Here is a 26,883-nt window from a genome sequence, read left to right as displayed (position 1 = left end):
TACAGGTTTAAATAACAGGCAACTGACTGGTGGAGCTTCCCCCAGGCTAGGCAACCATGGCAGTTGTGCCTGGTTGAGGATTTGTCTGTTTTTTTTAAACTTTAAATCTTCCTTCTAGAATGGAAGTAGCAAGGCACATGTTCTCTTCAGTTCCACATGTTCTCTTCATTTTTATTGCTGCGAAATCCATCTCTGGCTGGGCTGGCTGTTCTCTCTCCTGATCTGCTCTTGAGATATACCAACTTAAAATGCACTCAAGCAAATCTTGCCCTTGCGTGACGGAAGCCAAAAACCCACTTAAGTCTGAGCAGGACTTCTGTTCCCACATGGCTCCTGGCAACGGGGCTGAAGTTCGACTCTCTCAAGGGGACCAGATTGGGAAAGGCCACCCTAGCCTTCTGGGTCCTGGGGAATCCTTCCAGAGTCTCCACCGAGCGTTCACTGGGTTTTTCTGCAGGTGGGTGGAGTTTTTATGGGGGGCTGGAGACAAACCGGTTGATTTCCTCCATCCCCTGTTACTTCAGCACGTAGTCTTTTTAGTGTGGCTGAAAACAAACAGTCCATAAAACAATTTAAGGCAGAATAACAATAAGAAAATGGAAAGGGAAAGTGAGGGAGAAAATAAAGCCAAGGGCAGCGGGAAGAAAATCTGGGAGATGCAGAGAGAAGTCAGAGTGACTTTCTGCAACGTGCAAATTAATTCAGTGTTCTGGATTAGAAGGGCCACCCCCCCAATCTTGGTCCTCTTGGGGTTCATCTTCCATCTGTCTTCCTTTTTCTACTTTTACTTGACTATAGGTTCCACACTAAGAGTTCTGGCACCGAACACAAAACAGTGCCCTTCTGAATATGATAACAGTAGAGGGTTGGGGTTTTTTTTAAGCGTCGCACGGGTCTCCTTGGTGCTGTATAGTGCAAGGCTATGACAGAGAATCCGTTCTGTGCCCCAGGAAAAGCTGCTTCAACTCCGAATTTTGGCAGGCTCCTTGTAGGGCTTCAGTCCCCGGGGAACGTGAACAGTATTTGATAGTGCCAGTTGGTATGCAAAAGCCCTAAAATGAATTTGTGAAGCGGCTTTTTTTTTTTTTTTTTTTTTTGCGGTCCTGGCTTTCTTTAGCACAGGGCGAAACAAAAATATGAAGGGACTCTTCGTGTCTGGCGGAGTTTCATCCAGGAATAGCCCAGGTTCTTTTGTATTTTGCAAAGGAGGAAGCGGAAGAGAAAACATTTATTGGATTACGGTGGGATGGGGTGCTGAGGCTGAGTTGCACAGCGTTGGCTTTCGGTGATTTTCGTTCCCCGGAAACACATTCTTCTCCTGGAGCTGACAATCCAAACAAAGCGTCCAAAAATAACTAATACACATCAAGCTTCAGGAAATCAGCATGAAACCACTGACTTTTCCCCTTGACGCCATTTTCCTTGCCTCCTCACAAGGTCACATTTGTGAAATTCTGGATCTGTATTTCTCAACCTTGGCCACTTGAAGATGTGTGGACTTCAACTCCCAGAATTCCCCAGCCAGCATGGCTGGCTGGGGAATTCTGGGAGTTGAAGTCCACACATCTTCAAGTGGCCAAGGTTGAGAAACACTGGTTTAATATTCTTTCCCTCCCATGCTGCAGCCCCATAATCCTTAGGAGAAGGAAAGAAAGATGTAACCTCTTTCCCTCAAAAAGCTACTTCCCCCCCATTGCGATTAAACCCAACTTTCACCTATAAAAGCACTTTTATAGGCTCACAGCTTTCCATCTGTTGTCCAATTCCCAGTTTTCAGCTGTCTCACACCTCCTTGATTCCAGTCCTTTGCTCACATCCTGGCCCAGGAAAACGGACTGAACAGGTCCAGCCCCATCTTTTCTTTCCAGCCTCCCTTTACAGGATGAGCTGGGCTTTTCCCATGGATGTGAGTAGCTAAAATTAGCAAAGAGGGGGGTTGACCCCAAAATAGCAGCCAGGGTTTCAAGAAGAGGCTCACTGCTTAAGATCAAAAGCCTTTTGACCTGCTTCCTCTAACCAACTCCTATCCAAACCCACATTTTGGAGATTGTATCTTATATCAATGAGTTTCCTATGTTATCTTGAAATCGGTGCTCTTTTTTTAATTGCTTTGCTAAATAATCTCTGACCTCCTAGCCGAGGTGGCGCTCCATTTGCAATGTTTTGTGGGCTGCACAGTGGCGCCTCTAAGTCTTGGCTGCCCCTTGCATATTGCACTTGGGATAGACATCAGGAATTACGGCAAGCAAACAAAAAGCATTTGTTTTCTTTTTCCTTCCTATCCTTGTTTTCCTTTTATGTCGTGCCATTTTTCTTGATCATGAACCTAAGGGCAAGGGACGTTTTCTGTAGGAGAAGGAGTCTCTTTGGCTGAGAGGTATACTGTCATGCATTTGATTGTAGAAAGTGGTGGGTGCCTAATACTTTAGATGAAAGAGAGGAGACTGATTATGATCCAGGCAGGCTTGAGCAGTGGGTGAAACAAATAGAATGGAATGTAACAGGGAGAAATCTGAAGTTCTGCCTCTGGGTTGGAAAAATGTAAGGCACAAGTATAAGATGGGGGAGACCTGGCTTGGCAGTAATATATATGAAAGAGATCTAGGTGTCCTTGCTGATTACAAGGTAAACATGAGCCCACAGTGTGATGCAGCTGCGAAAAAGGCAAATGCTATTTTGGGATATATTAACAGGAGCCTAACAGTCCAAAACACTGGAAAAAAATCAGAACTCTAGGAGCACCTTTTTCAACTGACAACTTTTATTAAAAGGCATATGTTTTCATGAGCTTCAGTTCACTTCATCAGATCCAGAGCTCATGGAAGGAAGTTGTTCCTCACTGCTCTGCCCTGGTCAGATCCCACTTGGAATACTGTTTCTGCTGCTGGCTACCACGGCTGGAAAAGGACAGTGACAAATTGGAGCAAGTTCAGATAGGGCCACTTAGATGGGGAGTGGCCTGGAATCCAAGGGTTGTAACAGATGTTTAAAGAACTGGTTCTGTTTAGCTTACAGAAAAGCCAAGGAGATAGAATAGCAGTCTTCAAATCATCTGAAGGGTTGTATCAGCAAAAGTGGGAACAGAATTACTCTCTTTTGCCTCAGAGGACAGGACCAGAACAATGGGTTAAAACTAAAATTGCAAGGAAGAAGTTTCAGAGTAGAGGGACTTAATGATTGCATGAGCTTCCAGCCTGTGCTTCAGGCTGCCGTGTGAAATGGTGAGTTCTCCTGTTGGATGGTTATCTGTCAGAGGTACTCTAGTGCAGTGTTTCTCAACCGTAGCAACTTAAAGATGTGTAGACTGCAACTCCCAGAATTCTCCAGCCAGCCATGCTGGCTGGAGGATTCTGGGAGTTATAGTCCACACATCAAGTTGCCAAGGTTGAGAAACATGGCTCTTGTGAATCCTGCATTGAGCAAGGGGTTGCACTACATGACCTCTAAGGCACCTTCCAACTCAGACTCTGATCCTAACAAAATAAGGATGGAGTACGTCAGGTTGTTCCCCATGCCAAGCTGCGCTGCTGAGAACCGACTACAAGTCATTCCTGCCTGCCACTAGTAAGAGGATGAAACTCTCCAACCCAGGGTTTCTCAACCTTGGCAACTTTAAGAGAGCTGGACTTCAGCTCCTAGAATTCCCCAGCCAGCAATTTCCCAGCATTCTGAAAGTTGCTAAGGTTGAGAAACACTGCTCCAACCGTACCATGTGGAAAACAGAAAAGAGAGTCGGTTGTAAATGTTGTGGCACGAGGCTGCTTGCCATCCGTTCTGCCTTCTGCAGTGGCTGATTCTCTGAAGCGCTCTTCTGCCCTCTAGCATGGTGCATGCAGTAAGCATGATTCACAGCACACACACGCACCCAGCTTTGTTCTCCCCAAGGTATTTATTCGGATCTCTTTGAACTCTCTGAAGCTGCTGCTGCTGCTGCTGCTGCTGCTGCTGCTGCTGCTGCTGCTGCTGCTGCTGCTGCTGCTTGAGTAATGGGGCATTTTGGCTTGTGGGCTGAACGAGAGCCATCCTGAATATTTGGTTCATATCACAGTCAGGGTTGAACAAGCGGCTGTGATGCATTGCGAGGGGGCATCGTTTACCCTCCAAAAGTGTGTGGGGGGGTGACGTCTCTCCCTCGGATGCCTACCTAGAGATTTGTTTAATCAGGGCTGAGAGAGCTGCATTCCTCCCCCACACACACACTTCTATCTATGCCCTGACCTAGTTTGAAGCACAATGCAGGGAGGGTTGGGAATGTAGGAGGAAAAAAAGAGGAATAAGGTTATGAGCGTGCCGTTGCATAGACAAACAATCCAAGGAAGTTTATAAGGGGCAACTTTGAGTATCCTGTAAACACTACTAAACTTTTGTGATAGCTGAAGGCGTGGCCCTGCTCTTTTTCTCGGACAAGCATGTATGCGTGCATGTATGGCGAGGGGGATACAGTGGGAGAAATGCACTTGGAAGAGTCAATGTGTCTGGTTTGAGAAGACTCGGAGAGAGGGGATCTGTGATCCGCAGACTCAGAAACTCCCAGGGTGAGTTTAGGCTAGTCCCTTTCTCAGTCCAACCAACCTCACAGGGTGGTTGTTCTAAAGTTAAAATGAAAGGAGAGCCCCCCCATCTGCATTCTCATGAGCTGCTATAGGTAAAGCGGGATATAGATATGTTTAAAGTCGTAAAACTGAGACCGAGCTTAAAATACTGTAGCATCGAATCAGCCAGCTTCGATGGAGAAAAGCTGGATTCACCCATGACACTAAGGCTTTAGCCAGGCTTTGCCGAGCATAGGAACCCAGGTAACGCAATTCGTAGGCCGCATCTTGTGGCTTAGCCGTTAGGTGTGAACCCAGCCAGAAGCCTGGCCAATTGTGACTTCAACAATGGTGAACACAAACCATAACTTAATTTACAAGAGCAGCAGGCCATGTTTTCTCATGGCAGCCCTGCGGAGGAGGTTGGGTGCAGATGGAGGAGAGCTCTCGAAAAATCATGCATTTGTTTAGCAAATAGATGTGTGTCTGCACCCTCATGGACTCTGGATGATGTTCTTGGCTTTGAAGGCCTTCAAAAGGCTTTAGAGCAGTGTTTCTCAACCTTAGCAACTTTAAGATATGTGGACTTCAATTCCCAGAATTCCCCAGCCAGCCATGCTGGCTGGGGAATTCTGGGAGTTGAAGTCCACATATCTTGAAGTTGCTAAGGTTGAGAAACACTGCTTTCGAGCCTGCGCAGATGCTCACCTAGCGCCTGTGTGCGCCACCCCTGGGGTGAGCTGCCCTGCGTCATGTGGCTCTCCTGCTCTGCTCTGTTCTAGGCCACTTCAACAGTATTCTCAGCTAATCCAATGATAAAGCTCTTATAAAAAAAAAAACTATAAAGGCAGGTGTGAGAGGGTCCGTTTTGAACTCCCTCCTGAATTTTAAGGAGCAAGTGTCTTGCCTCACCTGTAACAGCAGCTTTTTCCATAATACAACCCCCAGCCGGGCAAAGCAGCCTTGTTAAAATTAAGGTGGTCTGTGGCTGAACCTGGAAACCTTTAAATAAATGGGATTTATTTATAAATATTTATTTATAAATGGGATTTATTTAAAGGTTTGTGGTCTGTTTTTATTCCTGCTGACATAGTATCAAGGTTCCTTAAATCGGTCAGGTTGGATTTCCTCCCTGAACATCTTGCAACGGAGGTCTGTCCTGCTGCGTCATGAGAAAAAGCTGTTGGGGACAAAGTCAGATTTCAGTTGCAGTGTTTGCAGCCAAGGAAGCCCTCCAGCCATCTTTCCCAGTTCTTTGTCTGAACCACCACTTACCACACCTGTGACACTGAGGTCACCCTGTTTTTGTACGTAGTTGCTTCTCCGCCTATCATTGTCTTCTTGCTTTTTGAAGACATCCCCCTAGGAAGAGATTTGGAGTCCTCCAAAGCTTACCCTTGATTTTGCACACATCTTGGGCCCCGATAAAAATACTGCCCACTGGTGAGTTTGGATGCAGCCCAAAGTAAATCTTCTGTGAACCGCATGTCGGCCATTTCTGACTGGGAAACCCCACCAGCGCCAGTGCTTTCTGACAGAAGTTATGGGAGCTTTCAACTCCCCGCCAGAAAGACAACTCTTCTTTGAAGTGACTCGACTCCAGATGTCCGGAAGTGTCCTAAGACCTTTCTTGCTTCCTCCACGTTCCCTACTCCTTTCTTGCCACTCCAACAACGTTGCACAAGCAATTCAAAGATGCCACCTGGAAGTACCCCCTTTCTGCAGATGGGCTCCAACCATTGGGATGATCACAGGAGAAGATGGAGGCAGATCCTCAGCTTCTTCACCTGGAGGGAAAAGAGAAGCTCACGGACAGTTCTAGACAGTGATTTTGATCACAATGCAAAAAAAAAAAAATCAAAAATGTTTGTCATGCCTTCTTCTGGGTGAAGTTTTATGCTTAGTGCTATGTTCTTGCTACGGTTGAGATTCCTTGGCAGATAATGATTAGGGTAAAATAGTTCAGCTGTCCTTGGGGTGAAGTTAGGATTAGGATATTTGAAGTGTACTGTAATGTTCAACATCAGGGTTATCTTTGGGTGAAATTTTATGCTTAGTGACACCTTCCGGCCACCATTCTGGCTGGAATTCCTTCCGGATAACATTTAGGCTAAAAACATTCAAGGTAGGGTTAGGCACAGCCTTACATGAACGTTCTGTGTGGACCTTGGGGTAAAGTGTTATGCTTGATGCATTCTGGTTCATGGGATGGCTGAGATTGCTTGCTGGATAACACTTAGGATTAAAAATAATAATTAAAACTAATTAAAATAATTAAAATTTAATTATTGCTTATAGAGTAAAGCTAGGTAAAGCCTTGGTAAAATTAAGAATTGGAATAGGCTTATGGAGAAATAATACGTGTACTGGTATCTTTTGGTAACTATTATGGCTGGAATCTTGTGGGGTTTTGTTGTTGTTTTTAATTTGCAATCTAGATTTCGGTCCTAAGTTTCCCAGTGGTTTCCTATCAAACAGTAATCGGTTCCAACTCTGTTAATTTTTTTTTTTTTAGATCAGCCAATTTGGCTGAGCACACTACCTGTAGAGCGCATAGGGGATGGCCTTGAAGGACAGGAGGATAAAGTGAGGGTGGGGGACGCACATTCAGACTTGCAAGATTCTCTTGCTATAGCTGTTTCAATAAAGGTAGTTTTAGATCAATATGGCATTGGTTTTTTGGTTTGGTCTACCTTACAGGGTTGATACCACCTACCTGTGTGTGCTTATGGCAGTGAAGTCTGGACAAGTGTCCTTGAAATCAAAATGCATTCTTTTCCTATTTGCTCCTGGCATCTTTGAGCTCATCCTGGGGTTTCCTCTGGGTTAGATTTTGTACTTGGGCCAGAAGGCCTGTGGTCTTGTGTTACCTAAAGCAGTGTTTCTCAACCTTGGCAACTTTAAGATGTGTGGACTTCAATTCCCAGAATTCCCCAGCCAGCAATGCTGGCTGGGGAATTCTGGATGTTGAAGTCCACACATCTTAAAGTTGCTAAGATTGAGAAACACTCATTTAAAGCATCATGTTGACTGCACGCGGTCTCATACGTGTTTTACAGCGGTGCTTATACGTGATGTTCCCCTTTCACATGCTTCCCTTCTTTGGGACGCTTGCTGTGACTTGAACACTGGCGCCGAAAACTTCAGATCCGTAAGCGAGCCGGCCGCCTCGGAACTAGACCCTACGTCACCTTCCTTGCGTTCACACAATCTGCTCCTCGTTTTGGTGGAACGGTTTCCTGTTTGCGTCAGTGGAAAATCCTTGAGGCTACTGATATATATTGGCGTCCAAAAGTGTGTGCGTGAGTATGTGTGTATTTATAGGCAGTACACACACACACTTATTTTAAATGAAAGAATTAGAACTCCCTGCAGTGCGTGCCTTACACGCAGATCTTTTCAAAACCCACCAATACGAATGGCAGAAATTTTAAAGATTTGACTTGCGGCCGCCGCTAGTCGAGCACAACTCTTCCAGCTGCCCGTGTTCCCAACCTATTTCCACCTGCAAATCAAATGGCTGTTTCTCAAAATGGAAAGAATCTGCCATAAGATCCTGCTTAATCCAGAAAGTCTGCTGAAGAAGCTTTCTTTGGGGTCCGTCCCTATCTGAAGCACGTGCGTTATTTTTACTGCAGTTATTTCTTTTCCACTTTACAGGCAGTTTTCCCAAAGCAGCTTATAAGCAGTACTGTATGAACAATTGCAAATAAAAATGCAGTATTAAAAAAGCCAGGCTTCTGGAGTCCTTTCTACAGGGCACTTGCCAGGAATAGCCCTGCTTGGAGGTGTGGATGAAAGAACCCAGCTTAACGGTCTTGGGGGTTGATCTTCACCCACCTTCCTCTTCATTTAAGCAAATGGATTTCCCATCGCAGAGAGCCCCATTCCCAACCCTGGGAATTCCAGCCTTGTATCTGGCTCACTGCATCGGGGAATGGAAACAGTTTCCAGGGTGGGTGGGTGTTTGGCTTCGCTGAGCTTCTGGTCTGACTCAGCTTGACTATTCATTGGCCTCTCCTTGGTTTTACTTATCTTGAAGATTTTATCAGCTGCCCTGGCTTTGTTTAATTGTTGCACTAAAATGTTGTCTTAACCACCTTTTTTATACGTTAATCAGGAAGTTAAGTTGTTAGCCAAGTTTCTCCAAGTTCCCTCCAGATCATTGGGCTTAAAATGGAGGAGAAAGTGTAAATGCATGCTTTCATTTGAGATCTAGGGGAGCCCTAAGCTTTTTCAGCGCTGTTTTCTATCAAAGGTGATTCATCATTGAGGTTTTGAAGAGAAGAAAGCAGAGGGAAAAAAAGAGAAGTTTGAAACCTTTATCTCTTATCTTGAACTCATTTACAAGATATTCTCATGTGTGCATTGGGGCAGTTTCCAGAAGTTTGCATCCGCCAGATAAGGGGACTTAAAACAGGGCAGAGATAGGAACCTGGTTTGTGAACTAGTTTATTTTTAGATGCTGGAGATTCCAGATCTCTCCAGTGCTGTTTTGCCAGCAGAGAAGCAGAGCTGTTTAGCCCTGAGATCTAGGAAAGGGCAATTTTATCTCTTATTTGGAATTCCTTTCCAAGATATTCTTACATTTTATAGATCTGTACAGCTTCTGTTAGCCCTGTGCTTTTAGGTCTTAATGTGTGTTAAGAACAATCTCTGCTGGCTGTTTATGCCTTTACAAAAGGTGATTGATTGATTGATTGATTGATTGATTGATTGACTGATTGATTGATTGATGCCTTCGAGTCAACTGCTTAAACTAGTCCCTGCAGTTTCCTTGGCAAGATTTTCAGAAATGGTTTGCCATTGCTTGTTTCCTAGGGCTGAGAGAGAGTGACTGGCCCAAGGTCATCCAGCTGGCTTCGTGCCTGGCAGGACTAGAACTCATATTCTCCTGGTTTCTAGCCCGTTGCCTTAACCACTATGCCATACTGGCTCTCTGCCAGGTGTTACCCATGGAGTAAAGGTGCTACTCATGGAGAAAATCTATCTATCTATCTGGTCGCTGGACTTGATTATGAGCCATCAATAGGTGCTACACACATCAAAACATTTCAAAACTGCCAGTTCCTACATTCCACTTAGGGATAACTTGCAAGAAAAAAATGACTGACCCATGGTACTAAGCCAGACAAACTACAATGTGGTGAACTCGGCCTCTAGGTCAGCTTTTCTCAGTCATCTGCCATGCTGTAGATGAGGATGATGGGAGTTGGCATCCAGGTTGGGGAAGGGCAGGAGCAAAATAAGATGGATAACGTTCTTTCCACACATCCCAGTAGCAACCTAACTGAAGATTACTTGCTGTTTTGGGGCCTCTGGTGGTTTTATCCCTCCATGTCCCTCCATTTTTTGTTTGCTGGCCCTGAATTCTTCATCTCCTGGGTCTTCCATTTTGACTTGAGGATAAGAGTGTGAAGCAGAGAGAGACAGAGGCAGCAGATGGCAGTTTTGTGTTTAATGTTAAAAAAAAGTTGCCAGAATGGGAAATCGGGGTGTACACAGCAACATTATTCCTGCTCCATGGATTTTGGATGCAAAATTTTTGATCTTTTGCTCTCCATGTGCATCCAGAAAGCAGAGCCATCTCTTAGCATCCGGGAGTGGTTTTTCACGATGCACTAATTCAGGCAGGCTGCCTTGCCCCTCATGACACTGATGCCAGACCCAGTGGCTTCCCTGAGTGATTAAATGTGTCTTCCAAACTTGGAATGATTACCCTTTCTGGTTACCCTGAGCAGCAATTGGAATCAACCTCTGATGAACATTCACCAAAAGTGGTGGTTGCTTCAGATTCAAAGGTTGTATGCTTGACCCTGGAAAAGCCATCAGCAGTTGGTTATGGAGCTATGCAGATAATGGCTTGCAGATCCCTATTACTCAGCCTGGGTGGCTTAGTGTGTCTTACCTATTGCTTAGATGGAGCTAGATTTTGCAATGGGAAGGTACAACAAGAGATGGTAGCAAGGTGTTGGAAGTGAGAACTGGGTTTTTTGCTTCTAGGTGTTGTGGAGGAGAATGTCTTACTGCCAGCCCAAGAGGAGAAGACAGCTGTCCAGCCACCACTTAAACACCTTTAGAGGGAGGCCACCTCCACCTCTCGGGTCATTAGCTTCACTATCAAACTGCTCTTATCCGTAACTTGAACTCTGGAGTGAATGAGACCCAATCACATCCTTTCAGGTATTTGAAAAGTCCTATCTCCATTGTCTTTTTTCAAGGCTCCACACACCCAAATCTTTCAGTCTCTCTTCACAGAATCCAGATTCCAGTCTCACGAGCATCATTGCCCTTCTCTGAACCTATTCTGGTTGCCCTGAATTCTTTTGGAGGATCATGGGCTGTCTTTGAGCAAAAGGGCAGGAAGAGCAAGGGATGGGGTCTCTTTCTCCTTCTCTCCCTCCCTCTCTCTCCATATTCTGGACATTTTGCAGTCTCAGCCCTTTTAGAGACCACCAAGTATGAGTGACTGTTCTCATCTGTTTTGGCTAACCTGGGGGACTACTGAGACTATTACTGGCTCATATATGGCCTTTGCAATGATTGATTGATTGATTGATTGATTGATTGATTGATTGATTGATTGATTATGTGCCATGAAGTAGTTTTTGACTCCTAGCGACCGCATAGATAGATTTTCTCTATGACAATCTATCCCTAACCTGGTCCTTCAGCTCTTCCAATGGCACCCCATGGCCACTGTAACTGAGCCTCCCCACCTTGCCACTGGTCATCCTCTTCTGCTCCTTCCTTCCACCTTTCCCAGCCTCAGAGCCTTTTCCAGAGAGCTGGGTCTTTGCACAATGGGTCCAAAGTAGGATACTATAACTATATAAGCATAAAAATTCCTGTGGACTTCCTCCCAGATGTTCCCTCTATCTGCATTGTGCATTTGAACATTTTCTGATGTTTTAGAAGTAAAAAGAATGGAAAGAGCAGTTCCTGAGCCTGGAAGATGGATTGCACTTGATGTTTCACTGGCATGCAAAGTTGTGCTGGTGGTGTGGGGTGCCATACGCCCCAAAGGAGGCAGAGCCAAGGCAAACAAGCTGTGGTTTAGTTTACATGGACATTGAATTAGAATTAAACAAGGTAATATTATTCCCATCTATATTGTAATTTTCCTTTTGGGGGGGGTAAAATTAGAAATTAAAGTTCAATTGGTAAATTTTGGAGGAATTCCAAGGACTGCATCCATGGCTTTTGAGGATCATATTAGGCCTTGGGGCCTTAGAATGTGCATCTTTGATTTGATGGATGGATGTATTCAGAGCAAAAATAAACTTGATTAGACAGTGTGTCCAAAGTAGGGTGATTTATGTTCTCTACCAAAGAAACCTTCCGTTCTGCTTGTGAGATGAGGGGCGGGAGCTTCCTAAATCTTAAGCATTATTCCAGTTCTACAAGTGCTGCTTGATCGATTTGATGCCCAGCAGATCTGTCTTTCTACTCTCCTTCCCCCTCCTATGCCCACCTAGTTGTTAGTTTTCCTGTGTTGGCTATTCTTGTTTTTTCTCTATCTGGAATGGCGTGTCTATTTTGGGCCATTTCTTGCTCCTTTGAGCCTTTGAATTGCAGCTCTTTGGCTATTCAGGATAACCTTTAGCTCAAGGGCTATTTACTTTGGGTTTTCCAAAAGCCACCTGCCAAGCTGGTATCTGATAAGCCAACTATCTGTGCAGATAAGGTGACCAGGCCAGAGGCCAAGAATGAGCCTGAAATAGCTTATTTGCTCAGTGGAAGCTGTTTGCAAAAGATTTTCAGAGAGTTGCAGGCTGTGTTTATTATATGGTCAGAAATTGGAGGCGTGTATACACCAAACACAAATTCTGTCGTATGTGACTGGGTGCCGAGCTCGCAGCAGTTACGTGTTTCTGATACAAGTAGAAATCCCAGATTTGCAGGTTTCAACTTTGCATGCATCCAGTATGAATACTGCCTGCAGAAAAAAATTATGGTGGAACCTTTGGGTGGGTTGACTGCTTCATTTAGCTGCATGAAATAGTGAACCATACTCAATACTTCGATGTGATTTTTTTTAATGTTATATTTAACTTTGGATGACAAAGCCAAATACAGTGGTACCTCTAGTTACGAACGCCCCTCCTTACGAATTTTTCAAGATACGACCAGCTCCGGCCCCAAAAATTTACCTCGACATGCGAACTCTGCCTCGAGATACGAACCGGATCCGCGGCCATTTTCCCTGCTGCCACGCGGTCGCGGCTTCCTGTGGGTGAGATCACGGTAGCAAGGAGACGTTCGGTGACCCTTGTGGTGTGTTTTGTGGCGTTTGGAAGGTTTTTGTGGCATTTGGAAGGTTTTTGAGGTTTAAAAATAAAATGCATATGTTTCAGAACTGTTTAGCCGTATTTACATTGAACCTTATGGGGAAATTTGCCTCGTGGTGCGACCAAATTCAGAGGACGGAACGGATTAACCATATTTACATTGAACCTTATGGGAAACTTTACCTCGACTTGAGACCAACTCGAGTTGCAACCAGAGTCACGGAACGGATTAAGTTCGTAACTAGAGGTACCACTGTAATTTTATGCTTGTAATATTGACATCCTAAATTATAATTAATACTGATAGAATTTTTTCTTTCTTTTCTCTATTTGCAATATTTTAAGCCAGGGTTTTTCAAACTTGCCAACTTTAAAATGTGCAGATTTCAACTCCACACATTTTAAAGTTGCCAAGTTTGAAAAACGCTATCTAAATAATATATTAATAATCTCTAATTATATCATGTAAACATGATAGTACTGAAACAATACAATGTATGAAGATGTATAAGAATATGATAAAAAGGAAAAAAAGAAATTCTAAAAAAAATTAGGTATCTGTCTATTTATCTATATCTTTTGAAATGCCTGTATGGAGAGGGAGAAAATCATCAAGAAAGTGGGGGCAAAAGTCATATAGAATGTAGCAAGTAAATCAGTAGTCTATCAAGTAAGTCTCTGGCCCATTTCAAATACGTTACAGGTAACAATAATGTATAACAACATTTTAAAGCAGTACATTATTATTTAAATCTGAAACTACCGAATTGCAAATATTAAAACGTCGAACTAATGTCTTTTAACCTAGAGGACTTAATGCTTTGAAATGGTAGCAAAGTAGAATCAAAACTTAACTATTCCAAGTCAAACTCCTAGAAGGCTGATAGAATCTAAGGCAACCATCCCTTTTATGCATAAATCTCTGTAAAGGGAGGTATTCTCTTACTGTTCAGGGAGGTATTAGTAGCTTATCACTCAGTTGTGCAGGACTTGTTAAACCTTGGTTGAGTTTACCCATAACCCTAAGCCAGAACATTAGCAATGGTTTGTTCAACAACCTTTACACAATGCTAAATACGTTTTAGTTTGTTGATCACTACGAAGCCACACGCAGTAAGTTCATACTTCCTTCTAAGCCAAAAGCAAACAAGACGCATTACTGCTTAAGACATATAAACCATGAATTTATGATTGTGTGTGTGTGTATATAAAAATATATATAAATCATACATACACTGATGTATCAATACGTGATTTATGTATAAATAGCAGTAATAAAAACAGTAATCATATTATTTCAGTTGTTATGGGATGGTCTGTGACCTGAGCTTTTCATGGGATCCAGGTAAAGAGACTATTTACATCCATTTGATTTGGCAAAACGATGCAAGGTGATGCAATTGCATACCTCTGATGGGAGGTGAGACAAGGCTCCTGTCCTGGGACGCATCATGCATGCGTATTTTGCGGTAGGGCCTGTCTGCCTGCCTTAAGCAATGCCATGTTCTCTCTCTGGAGAGCACCAGCTGCAAACCTGGCATCTGAAGCAAGAGGATGCAAGGTAATTGTATCCCATTGCTTCAGGTGCTGCTTTTGGGGAAAAGAGAGGGGCCTAAATAAAAGAGGAATCTTTACATGCCTCAGTTATTATGGTACTAGTAAATAAAGTTAATTACAAATTTTTGATAGCTGTGACTTTTAAAGCTAGGGTGATTTTGTCTCCTTGAATCAGTGAAGGAAGAATTTATCTGCAGAGAGCTCTGGAAACTTATTCTGGTTTTGCTAGATTATGGAGCCAGAATCCACAAAACCAATTTAGTTCTTGGCTACTGGAAGTAGGTGGGCATGCAACTCTTGGGGGCAGCCCTCTTCTTTCCATCGCTTCCCATCTTGTTCTCTTGCCTCTCTAGAAGTTTGCGGGCCTTCAAAAGCAATATGGGCCTTTGTTTTTCTGACCCCTTTGCTTTGCTATGCAGTAATGCCCTTGAAGCCGGAATCCATTCCTTAAAACACAAAAACATGCTAGCTATAAAAATGTTTAAGCATGCAAAATGCAAAACTTTAACCTTAGCATCTGCTTGAGTGCCAAAGTGTGAGTCACAAATTGGAAGAACCAGCTGGATGTTCTGGGTTGTTTTAAAATTCTAGTATTTTATAACCAGATTTGCATCTTTGCCAGGGGGGGGGGGGCAATCAGTAAATTGCTGTAGGCTCCCCAGTGGGACTGCACTGCCAGCCACAGTAGGAATTTTTCCTTCCCAAAAAAGTTTGATTTATTTATACATAAACAGCTATATAGATGGAGACAAGCCACATGGATTCCTATTATATATCAAACCTTCAGTGAAGGATCTTTGTACTTCTGCTTTTATCTCCTCTACCATCTGTTCCAAAAGTTTTGTCTGTGTTGGCTGTACACACTTAATATCAGCTCCTGCATCTTAGTTCAGGTGAAATATGCTGGCCTTTTCTGGTTGTTTGTAGTTTGCATTGATAAATGCTTTGTAAACAGAGCTTCTTTGTGACTAAGAAAGCTTTTTTGAATAGTTAACACCTTCCCAGGTTATTTTAGTGAAGAAGTTATTTGAGTTGCAATATTTACTTACGGTTTGCTTTCTGGATTGTCACCTTACCAGTTTAAAACAAACTCTCGAAAAAGCAGGAGGGTAAATTGTATCTTTCATATGCCTAGCACAGTGTTGTCCAAACTTGGCCACTTTAAGATGAGTGGACTTCAACTCCCAGAATTCTGGGAGTTGAAGTCCACTCATCTTAAAGTGGCCAAGTTTGGACAACACTGGCCTAGCATCAGTGGCACAGTGACATAACTTTAGACCTTGGACCTGTCTTATGAGTCTCTTCCTCCTCCCCAGCCTTGGAAATAAGCGTCACATTGTTTTGGGTATCTTCAAAGAAAAAATAATAAAGCAAACACTTGGAACTAGACAGATGGCCAACCCAGAAAATAGAGTCTAAAGAAGCAAGAAGAAAAGCGGTTTCGGTACACACCATTAGTTCCTGGTGGGCCCCAACATAACTGGGCTGACCCATGGCCTTCATTTGTTGGGTCTTCTCTTGGGCAATAGGCTCTGGATTTTAACCACAAGATCCAGCCCCAAGTACCTCTGAGGTTATCCTTTCCCTAATGCATTTTGCCACCCTCTGTGTCCTACCACCCTCATACCTATAAATAGGTGCTGGGAAATACTCCTTTCCAAGATCTGATAGAGATCTCATTCAGACATCAGTATTTTCCCAAGATTTCCCACCAGTTGGCTTCCATTGCTGGTAGCCACAGAGCAGTAACATGCATAATGAGAAATGGGTAATAATTCAATACAATAAGCTATTCTTGAATTACTTTTACTACTGTACTTGCTTTGATTGAAGATAGGACAGAAATTAGATGCTTTAGCATTTGAATTATGGTTGCTCACATTCAAGGTTTGGGTTTGGGGGGCATCTACTTTTAATACTGATGTTATGGTGGAAGTCCTGCAGGTTTTGTATTGTGGAGAGTTAAGTTTTTCTTAACTTTATATCTGAGTATCAAAAAAAAATCCAGATGGGCAGTTAACCAATAGTAGCTATCTCTGTTGTTCAGATGACTCAAGAGTCACACCTAGCTTCCTCATTATCTTATCTCTTACTGTTTGCTCAAATCAGTCTACTGCCAAGACTACTAACTTACCTCTACTTGCGTCCTGCTGGAGAACAGATTATTCAGCCCTGTTGTTTTTATGATGTGCTCCATCTGTGTTGTGGTTTACAGCAATACAATCTAACAATCATGGCATTCAAGGAGAAAGAGAAGAGAGCAAAGCAAGCATTGAAGAAGCAACTCCTTCTTTATACGATAAAGGAGGCCAGACTGGTCAGTTCAAATTGTGCTTTTTTGAAAAGAAGAAAGGAAGATTCCCTGCAATTTCTCTTGCTAATCTTTAGGGCCGAGTTAGTCTTCTCCCTGCCATGATGTTCTTCTAGAAGAAAGAAGGAACACTTTTTCAGCATGGTCCCTTAGCTCTACACTGGGGAGAGAAGGGTTGTGTGCTCTTGAGAACCATCAGAGCTGCGATATGATCTGTACTTCATCTAAATCAGTGGTCCTTAATATGGGGATAATTACCCCAAAGGAGGTAATTTGGGCATATATTGTGAGTTAAGGATCCAGTTTGGGACTGCTGTTGCGAAGACACTTCTGTAAAACAAGAGACTGGTTTTTTCGGGGAGGGCGGTAATGAAGTTATTCAAGACTGGGAAAAGATAATTGGGTCAAACAGTTTAAGATACACTGGTCTAAATCCTATTCATAGATAATGAGATTCTGGTTAATCAAACAACACCCAACGTAGCATACTGTGCCATGTATGTCTTCTATATATTGAGCCAATATTTGCTGTCTTTATTAAAAAATATATATGGAAAGCCCTAGATATTCAACCCCCTTAAAGGGGTAAGTTGAGTCAGATGCTTCAGCCAATGAGATGACAGTCAGGTGTGGGTTTTAGGGACCTTCCTCTGTTGAAACACAGACACCCAAACGTGGTGGATGCCGCCATCAGCATCTGCTCTTCATAATACAGGTTTGTGGAAGTGAACCGTGAGGCACTTAAAAGAGATTTCTGCAAATTTCAGAAAAAGGGTTCTTGATGCTCAAGAGGCTGGAAAGGGCTACAAAAACATTGCTGGAGACTTTGACCCCCATTAGTCCTTGGTCAGGCAGGTAGTGTACAAATGTAGATAATGCAACACCATTGTTACCCTTCCCATTAAAAATGTCCCCAAGAGCAAAACAAAAAACAAAAAAAAACCCAATTTTTTCATAACCAAACCTGGTTTTTTTTCCTTCTTTAAAAATTGCTCAAGAAAAATGTTTCTCAAGGAGCACATTTTTGACTAAGAAAAGATGAAAGAGAAGGTGATGATGAGCTTAAATAAGACTGCTGAAACCCACCTTTCTTTTGGTGTGTGTTCTCTCACCCTTTTCCATTTGTCTGCAGCTCAAAACCAATGCATGAAAAATCAGGGCCCATGCACAGCCTGGACAAGCTGGAAGCATGGCACAAGGAAAAGAGCTTGGATTCTCCAAATGGCAGGTGAGCATGACGTCCCTCATGCTTGGCAGAAAGGCCAAGCGCCTGGAACAAGTTCCACCTTATCTCAGGAGCATCCGCTAACGGCTTTTTCCAGATGATTGCAAACTCGGTCAGTTCGGTACAAGCTGCAGTTTGAAGGGCGAAAGACCTACTCCTGAGTAAACACACAGAATGGTGCTCCTCAGAATGGAATTTTGAGCAGCTTGGTATTAAATCTTCGGCTGTTTTTAAGTCAGCATTAAAGACCAAACTGAATACAGCGCTAAATGAGCTAAGGCGGCTTGTGTGTTTAGCATTTGTGTGTTTAACTTGCATATTTCTTTTTTGCACATATATTTTTCAGTATGCATGTCTGATGCTTTCTCAGCATAAATCATACCTACAGGGAATCTAGGCAGATCACGATTATGGCATACTGGGAAGGAAAATTCTTCTTGGAAATCGCTTCTTTCCCCCTTCAAAGTTCCCTGTTAACCTAGGAGGGCTTACAGCAGTTCAGGGAAGATCATGCCCATTGAGACACAAGTACATAAGAAGCAGGTGGTAGATTGTCCAACTCAAAAATGCAAACAGTTGAATGTTTTCCCTCCATAATTCTGAAGACCTTCCTTTCAGTGTTCTGTATAATGAATCGATAACTACCTTTTACTGAAAGAGGTCCAAGCTGACCACCCTCCCCAACCCCATTGCAGTGACAGCCTGCAATAAATCTTCCAAAAGAAGGGGCCGGAGGAAAGGCTGCCGTGTTGATCTTGACTCCCTGTATGGTGACTTCATGGACACGTCCGTGTCGTTTTCTTATCTGGAAGGGCAGAATTCAGCAGACATCTGCTTCCTCCACTTGGGAGCTAGCGGCATGAATAAATCCCTCTCCAAAAAAACCTTTCTGCTAATGGATATCAGCATGAGAGAGAGTCTCATTTATGAAGAGTGATGTATAGAAATAGAGACCAAGGGTGTTCAACAATGAAGTCTCTCTCAATCTCTCTCTCTCTCTCTTTCTCTCGCAGCCTGAATCTGAATAATGCTGTAAAGAATGAGGAACTCAAGAAATGTCACCGAGAAGTCACGGTAAGTCAGGGAGAGAGGGTGGGCATAATTTTGATGGACCTCACGGCCACTTTCCTTGATAGCCGTGTTGGGAGGGATGGGAGGGGGGCCTGGATTCATGGATTCAACTTCTTTTTCCCTTCAAGGCTGTCTGCCCTGCTAACCTGAGATCACTCCCCTGCGCGCACTCCCTTCCTGGCCTTGCTACTCTTATCTTCTGCCATTGGTTTGACATGGGCAGGAATCTTAGTGGCATCTGCTACATTTTACATTTGGGGAAGCTTCTACCTTTTGTCTGGGATTGAGCAAGTAAAAACAAATAATCACAGCATGCAAGGGACAAGCATAGATGCTGTAGAGATAAATCTTCCTTATTGACACCGGTGTTTTTCAGACTTGGCAACTTTCAGATACTTCTCCAAGTTGAAAAACACTGATTTATATTCTCAGCCAAGAGAGCTTTATAGCTGTTGGTTTTGTCTAGGCCTCATATTAGAGGCCTCAAGACTCCCCCAACCCCCCAGGGGAGTTTAGAGCTTGTCCTTGAGTTTAGTGCTTGTAAGTTGTTATATTTATGGCTGACCACTAGGAAGCACTGAACAGGAGGTTTCATCCTTGTGTTGGGGCTTGTCAGGTGTAAGTGGTTTTCATACATTAGTTGGTTCCATTATATGGAGGCCACCTATGCCTGATGAAGCCCAAACGAGGATGAAACCTGTCCTATAGTGCCTCCTAGTGATCAATAGCAAATATAACAAGGAAGAAGCATGATTGAAGCACAGCAAGTCCATGGATTATAGCAATATTTCTCGACCTCAGCCGCTTAAGTTGAAGTCCCCACAGCTTAAAGTGGCTGAGGTCGAGAAACACTGGTTTACGGCTTCATGTGTTATGTGAGCTCAGCCAACTCTGGTTTACTCATTCAGTAACAGTTAAATGAACAAGGGGGTGCGTGAACCCAGTAGCATCTTGCCTCTTTCTTTCTGATCTGGTTGCAACGTGGTCTGCTCTCCCTGCCTTTAAAAAAAGAAAAATGAAGTGAAACAGCTGCTAAAATGGTTGAGGCCACCCGGTTGCTCCAAACCTGCATTTTGCCAGTCTTCTGCATGTCCTTGATGCTTGGGTCTGCTTTCTCTCTAGGCTCTAAATAAATACAACTCTCAATATCACAAGTTATTCAAGGACATTCCCACGGAAGAGAGCGTGCTTAAAGGTAAAGAGGAAAGGACCGTTGAAAAGCAGGTTGGGGTGCTGTGAGTTCTCTATTCCAATCTTTCCCACCCTGGTACCTGTCAAATGTGCTGGACAGTTTCAGGAGGCAACAAACTGGGATTAAAATTCCATTCCCTCATCTACCTTTTTATTTGTAAGGCTGTCAGCAGCCTCCCGTGTCTTCTTGGACATCCGTAGATCCCCTTCTTAATGGAGGACCGCTTTTGAGGTTAAAAGCATTCCTTGCTATGGCGTCTGTCTGTTTTATTTCCAGTCTGCTCCTGTGCCCTTCAGCGAGACATTCTTATCCAAGGCCGTCTCTACATTTCTCCAAACTGGCTGTGTTTCTACGCAAACCTTTTTGGGAAGGATATCAAGGTGAGTGTCACACACAGAAGGGAAGAGGCAGCAAAGGTGGGACACTTTGGGCTTGTCCTTGGAAAAGTTTGTCTTGATGTATTGATTTGCAAGTATTGATTTGCAGGAAAGCAGGGCAGTTCTTAGTTTACAATGTAGAACAGCTCAACGCCTTCCTCTAGTTACCCCTGGATGTAACTGCTTTTGAGAAATTTTCCCACCTAACTTTTATTGCTTATTCCCAGTCTTCCAAGATTGAAGCAACTGCTAGAACAAGTTTAGATCTGAATAGGCTAAAAAAGAAGAGTGTTAAAAGCAGATGAAAGGAAGCTGTAAACACTCTCTTCCAAAGGCTTGAAGAAGCAAAAGAGTCTTTGCTAGTTTTCCAAGGCTCCTGATGTATCTTCCTCCTTTTCTTTTAAAATTGTTTTTGGGGCAGTTGGTGCATTTGGGAATTTTGAGAGTGTGTACTGAGTGCTCTCACAAAATGCTCCCATAGAGGGGGTGAGGGTTGCCTGTTCCCAACCTGGCTGCCATGACAGGCATGGCCAGTCCCAAAACATCATTTCTCTGAAGATAAGTTGGGGAGATGTCTGAAGCTGGTCTTTTGTTGCCTGCCAACTTCTGATTTTTTTCTACATTGTTTTTAAAGACAGGTATAGGATGAAACTGTCTTGGAAATTTCCCCCCATTCTGGGACACTGCTCGTGGACCAGTGGAAGGAAATCAGCATGATTGCAAGGGAAGTTCTAACTCAACAGTGTGGCCTCTACCTTGTTGGCTTTGACCCCATTCACTGCTGGCATGTTTCCCCAGCAGAAGAATGTAGTCCTCCACAGAAAGGGTTTCCCTATCCTTGGTTAGAGGATTTGCCTTCTCAGTCATGGCACCTGCCCTATGGGGCAGCCTCTTCCCAGAGGGCCCAATCCTCCTGGCCTTCTGGAAGAATATGAAGACCTGGCTCTTCCACAAGGCCTTGGGCCAGGATGTTAGCTGAGCCCAATACAGGTGCAATTGGTGTCGGGAGTCTCTTAGATGATTGTGATTATTTTCATTCTGTTTCTGTAGTTTGTTGATATTGGTTTTATTATACATTTTGTGGATTGTTGTTAGCTACCCTGGGTTGAGTATGTAAAATGATTCTTATTATACATTTCCTAAATCAATCCAAAAATCAGTTTATAAGCTAAAATAAATTTAACAAATTAACATTCTACAACCTTTTTTTCATTTCAGGTTGTTATTCCTGTGGTCTCTGTCCAACTAATAAAAAAGCACAAAACAGCCCGATTGTTGCCAAATGGACTAGCGATCACCACCAATGCCAGCAGAAAAGTAAGTATTGCTGGCCATTGCTCTCACTCTGGGCAAATCCCAGGGCATTACAGATAGTCCTTGCTATCCTACCACAATAGGGACCAGAATTTAGGTTGCTAAGCGATTTGGTTGTTAAGCAAAGCAGAGTTGATTTTACGACCTTTTATGACAGTCATTAAGTGAATCTTATGGTTGTTAAGCAAATCATGTCATTAAGTGAATCCAGCTTCCCCAATGGACTTTTTTTGCTAGAATTCGCTTAACGACCACATGATTCACTTAACAACTGTCGTAAAAAAGGTCGCAAATCGTGATTGTGTGACCACAAGGGTCATAAAGCACTTTTCCCAAGGCCACCGTAACTCCAGACCATTGTTAAATGAATGGTCATTAAGTGAGGACTACCTGTAGTTTTTCTGCCAGGCTGAGATTAAAGCTTCAAGGATTTCTGCCCCTAACAAGTCATGAGTGGCTGGGGGATTATGGGAGTTGCAGTCCATTGCATCTGTAGGCTATCTGATGGAAGAAGAGCTGCTTTAAGGTGATCTGAGGCAGATGGGAGACTCTGGAAGTTGGGCAGCAGATAATGATGATCTTCGTATAGCTGGAACTTTCTACATCCTATTGCTATGTATCTTTTGGAAATCTTTTTCTTATTATTTTTTTATTATACCTTATGGTGAGATTAACAAATAAAAATAAACAGTGGCAATACAATTTAAAACCATAATGGTGATTCAAATGAGGCAAAACTTTAAAAATGGAACAAAAAAGCTATTAATGTAATATTTATTTAATATGTAGTAATAATAATATAATAACATTTCATAATACAGGTAGCTCAGTCTTTTAACAGATTATTAAAATCTATCCTATACAGAAACATCCTTCTCCTCTTCTCATTTCTACACTAAAATGACATTCCAAAAATTGACAAAGAACACATCCTTTGAATCCGCTGACATCTGGAGTGTTGTTTTATTTCTGTCTACCTAAAATAATTCTCATAGCCAAACCCCAGGCTCAGCAGAGCCAGAGTTCTTCATAAAATGTGATTTCATATTTTGGAATGTAATTCAGCATCACATTTACATTTTTAGCTATTCTGATTTTTCCCCCAAGGCTGTATTAAGGCATGTGATGACTTGAACCTTGCAAAGAGCCATATCAGAACAGTCACCCTGTGAAAATCATTTTGGGATTGTTTTGGGACTGACACTAAAATGGGCTAAGTTGGTTCACATTATCTGGTCCTCTTTCCGTCCTTCTGTCTTGTATAGAAGGTTTGCCACCTGTCCTCTGTTGACATTTTCTCCACCAGGCCCTCCAAACCATTTTTCTGCTAACACTCGTTACCCCTAAATATGAGTAACTCTCATGTATCACTGTATACAAATATCTGCTTTCCTTTTCTGGCACCACTTTGGCTGGCTTCTGACATGGTTCTAAGGCATTGCACATGGTTTTGGCTGATCATGTTATGTGAACCCACCAGATCAACCATGCCTAAATAAGCCAGGGCTTAGCATGATGTTTGAAGCTCAGACTTTCTGCTCCATTTCATATCGTACTTGAGATTTAAATAAGTTCTGGAGCCCTCAGGAACAATTTGATGACTGCTTTGGCAGTGAATTGCCCCAGGCAGAGGGAATGGGGCAGAAATGCCAAGAGTGAGCGCTTGGCAGAGAATAGTCCATATCAGGGAATTGATAGCTTTTTCAGTGACAGATTGCAGACTTCATCACAATATCAACCTTCATTAGAACTTCTCCCTTCTGTCCTTCAACATTGGAAGAAGTTGTGTAGAGTCTTACAGTTCAAAGCAATTGCAGTCAAATTGTGCAGCCACTTGTGGGCAGGATGTGACAGTGCTGCTGGTGGTTGACATTCTCAAAGGGCCAGAGTGGGAAGGAAGACGGCAGCAGCTTTTGATGCTCCAGCCAAGTAAATTTGGAACAGATGAATTTCCATTTATGGGCTTCCCGAAAGTGAAACCCACAAAACTTTCCAGATGCATTGATCGCTTCCAATCCAAACCATTGATGGGGATGGAAGGGGAGGAGGTTCACAAGCTTAAAGGGGGGAAATCTTCCCTTTTGACTCAAATCCTGACTTCCATTATTAAGCCCTCACAAGGTCAGCACGGGCTACGCTGCACTCTTCCACCTCTTCCTGAGGTCGATCAGGTTTCTTGAGGCAGCCTTCCCAGACAGTTTACACTATAGCTCCCATTGGAGCCCTGGCTGGGCCCAGTGACAGTTGTTCGCCAGCACATTTGGAACCTATCTGGAGGGGCCCCGAGCTGGGGGGGAGGGATTTCCCATAGGTGACTCTCCTGCTGAAGTGTTGCCCTTGGTCTCACTTCAGGCTTGGCCCTGGAGGGAAGGAGATGAAGGTAAGGAATGTTCACCGACATTCCTGCTTTCCAGAGTCCAAGCTCTCCAAAAGAAGGTGCCTTTGCTGAGAAGGACTTGCAAGTCCAGAAGCAAAAGATGTCCTCCCCTCCCACTCCCTTCTTTGCCTTAAGTTGCAGGCTCAGCCTTTTCCAGATCCTCCTCTTACTGGACAATAACAGCCAAATTATTTTATTCTCTTTCACTATTCATCCACTATGGGAACAATAACAAGCAGCTGTCTCTTCTGGTCACTGGGGGAATGTGGCCTCAAACCCACTCGCCTCCCGTTGATGCAGCTGTAAGTCCTCAAGCACCATGTGTGCTGCAGATGTGTGCGAGCATCTGGGGCAATCACTTTTCAAGATGGGGCCCCAAATATCCGTCTTCCAGAACCAGGTCTTGCGTCTGGAGAGGAAGCACCTGGCCTGCCTCTTCTCCCAAGCCCCTTGCTCCAAACTTGGTGGCCTGGACTTTCCCTACTCATACGTCCCGTGTTCCCTTTTTCTTGCAGTACATCTTTGTGTCCCTCATTTCCAGAGACAGCGTCTATGACGTCTTGCGGCGTGTCTGCACCCACTTGCAGGTACTCCCTTCTCCTCTCTGAGGTCCGCAATAGGCGTTCCGGGGCAGCCATCTGGCCCGTTGCAGCCAAAGGTCAGAAGAGGGGAGGTTGCCTGCAGGTATGCGATGTGTGCAAAAATGGAAAGACTCCGAAATACCCACAAGAGAGGAATGGTTGGTGAAGATGACGGAGCTAGCAGAGATGGCAGAATTAACTTGTTTGCTTAGAGAAAGATCGACAATTCCATTTATTAGTGATTGGAAAACCCTTGTGGACTTTTTGCTTAAAAAAGAAAAAAAAAACCAAACTTGGTGATTTACAGGTTTGATGATTAGAAAGGGTAGATTATTGAAAGAAGGAAATTATGAAGTAACCTTAGTGAGAGAGGGTAAAATATAAATGTACTTAAAACTGCTGTTAAGATCAGAAGCGACTTCTTTATTATGTTTTTCTTCTTTTTCTTTCTTTTCTATTTCCTTAGCTTTATCTCTTTTTCACCTTCTTATTCTTATTTTCCCTGTTCTTTTCTTTAATTGAAAACTTGCATTGTTTTTATTCTGTTGAAAACTTCTTTAATAAAAATTATTTCAAAAAAAAGAAAAGAGGGGAGGTTGCAAGGCAGTATTCTAGGACCAGCAGAGTAGCGATTCAGTTGGTGGACCAGGGAGGCTCTGTTCAAGTCCACCCCAGCACAGAAGCTCTCCAGGAATCTGGATCCTGTCCTTTTTCTCTGAGACCGGCCCACTTCACAAAATTGTTGTGGGGAAAAATTGGAGGCTGGTGTGTTTTGTACGCTGCCTTGAGTTCTTGGAGGAAAAGTAAGGTAGCTGTTTTAGGGCTGTGCAGCTCCTTTGAAAGAGGCACTTTGGGATGCGCAAGAATATGTACGAAGCATCTCTTTTCCCAGAGTTGTGTGGTTACTTCCGGCTGCCTTCACACATGTGTGAATGTGCACTTCTGGAGTTGTATAACGTGGCTGCTGTAATGATTCAAAAAGACATGCTTTGTGTATACTCCCATGTCTTCTGAAGCATCTTTTTCAAAGGATTAGCGCTGCCCTGGTAAATCTAACAAAGAAATAAAAACCTTGATAGTTTAGGACAGAGATGCCCATAAATTGATAGCTTCTTTGACCCACCTCATTGCTGCAGCTTTGGAGCCCTTAAACTCTATGCAAGGAGGGTTTTTTTTTTAAGGGGGGGGGGGAAATCAGGCTGCGTGAGATGAACTGGAGTGGGGAGGGATTTGAAAAACTGGAAAAATATTAAGATTCCCTTAAATTGGTCTGCCTTTGGTTTCTTCTGAGATGTTTTTTTCAACTTCTTTATCTAACTGAAGTCTTCCTAGTGATCTCCCATCCAAAGAAGACCCAGGTTTGAACTGCTTCAGCTTTTGGGGAGCAGCTTCCCTTTTGATCTTTTCTTTAAACATAGGAAAGTCTTTTTATGGCAGGGTTCTTCAACCTTGGCCACTTTAAAACGGGCGGACTTCAACTCCCAGAATTCCCCAGCCAGTAAGGCTGGCTGGGGAATTCTGGGAGTTGAAGTCCACCCGTCTTAAAGTGGCCAAGGTTGAGGAACCCTGTTTTATGGCATAAACAAGCATACAGCCCCACAGGGGAATGTCTGTAATGCATGTAAATAATTTTGGGGCACAATGTTCCAGTTGCCCTTTGCCATTGAAACACAGCAGGTTGCCTTCCGGCAAGTCTGATATTGTTAACATAATCAAGCTCCCCGAAAGTGAAACAGGTTCAGACTGGTTCATATGAGGATGGGAGACCACCAGGAAACCCTACCGCTTATATTATTAAGAGTGACAGGGTTCATACACATCACATTAACGTGTGGTTTAACCTTGGGTTGTTGAATAAGCCATAATGGCCAGTTTTGCTATGCTAAAGCCAAAGTTATAGTATACCACAGAGGATAGATGTGTATAATGATTAATCCATAGTGATTAGTTTAATTACAGCTTAATGGAACTCATCCATTCACTCATTTGATTTATTCCCCAGCTTTCCTCCTAGAGTTTAAGGCAGAATACTTAGCACTCTGTTTTCCCCAGAGC

At 43.3% G+C, this 26,883-nt stretch overlaps 1 protein-coding gene across 8 annotated transcripts in view; it reads left to right on the top strand.

Moving 5' to 3' along the window:
- The window catches only part of GRAMD2A (GRAM domain containing 2A), a 43,558-nt gene that overhangs the window by 9,874 nt on the left and 6,801 nt on the right, over positions 1 to 26,883 (top strand). For 7 of the 8 annotated variants that reach the window (XM_088148515.1, XM_088148514.1, XM_025166808.2 and 4 more), the window contains exons 2-7: positions 17,824 to 17,919; positions 18,930 to 18,990; positions 20,110 to 20,182; positions 20,456 to 20,559; positions 21,775 to 21,873; positions 24,763 to 24,834. In XM_088148515.1, coding sequence (XP_088004641.1) covers positions 17,834 to 17,919; positions 18,930 to 18,990; positions 20,110 to 20,182; positions 20,456 to 20,559; positions 21,775 to 21,873; positions 24,763 to 24,834 — 495 coding nt within the window. In that variant the 5' untranslated portion in view covers positions 17,824 to 17,833. Of the gene's footprint in view, positions 1 to 10,535; positions 10,716 to 17,823; positions 17,920 to 18,929; positions 18,991 to 20,109; positions 20,183 to 20,455; positions 20,560 to 21,774; positions 21,874 to 24,762; positions 24,835 to 26,883 lie in introns of those variants that run through there. The other variant, XM_025166809.2, reaches the window with a different exon arrangement.

Source organism: Python bivittatus, unplaced genomic scaffold (genome assembly GCF_059951505.1).
Source record: "Python bivittatus isolate LINGU-HERP-01145 unplaced genomic scaffold, Pbiv_v1 ctg000530_np1212, whole genome shotgun sequence".
NCBI classification, from domain to species: Eukaryota; Metazoa; Chordata; class Lepidosauria; order Squamata; family Pythonidae; genus Python; species Python bivittatus.
The sequence above is the reverse complement of the archived record's forward strand: the minus strand, read 5'-3'. Positions and strand labels throughout refer to the sequence as shown.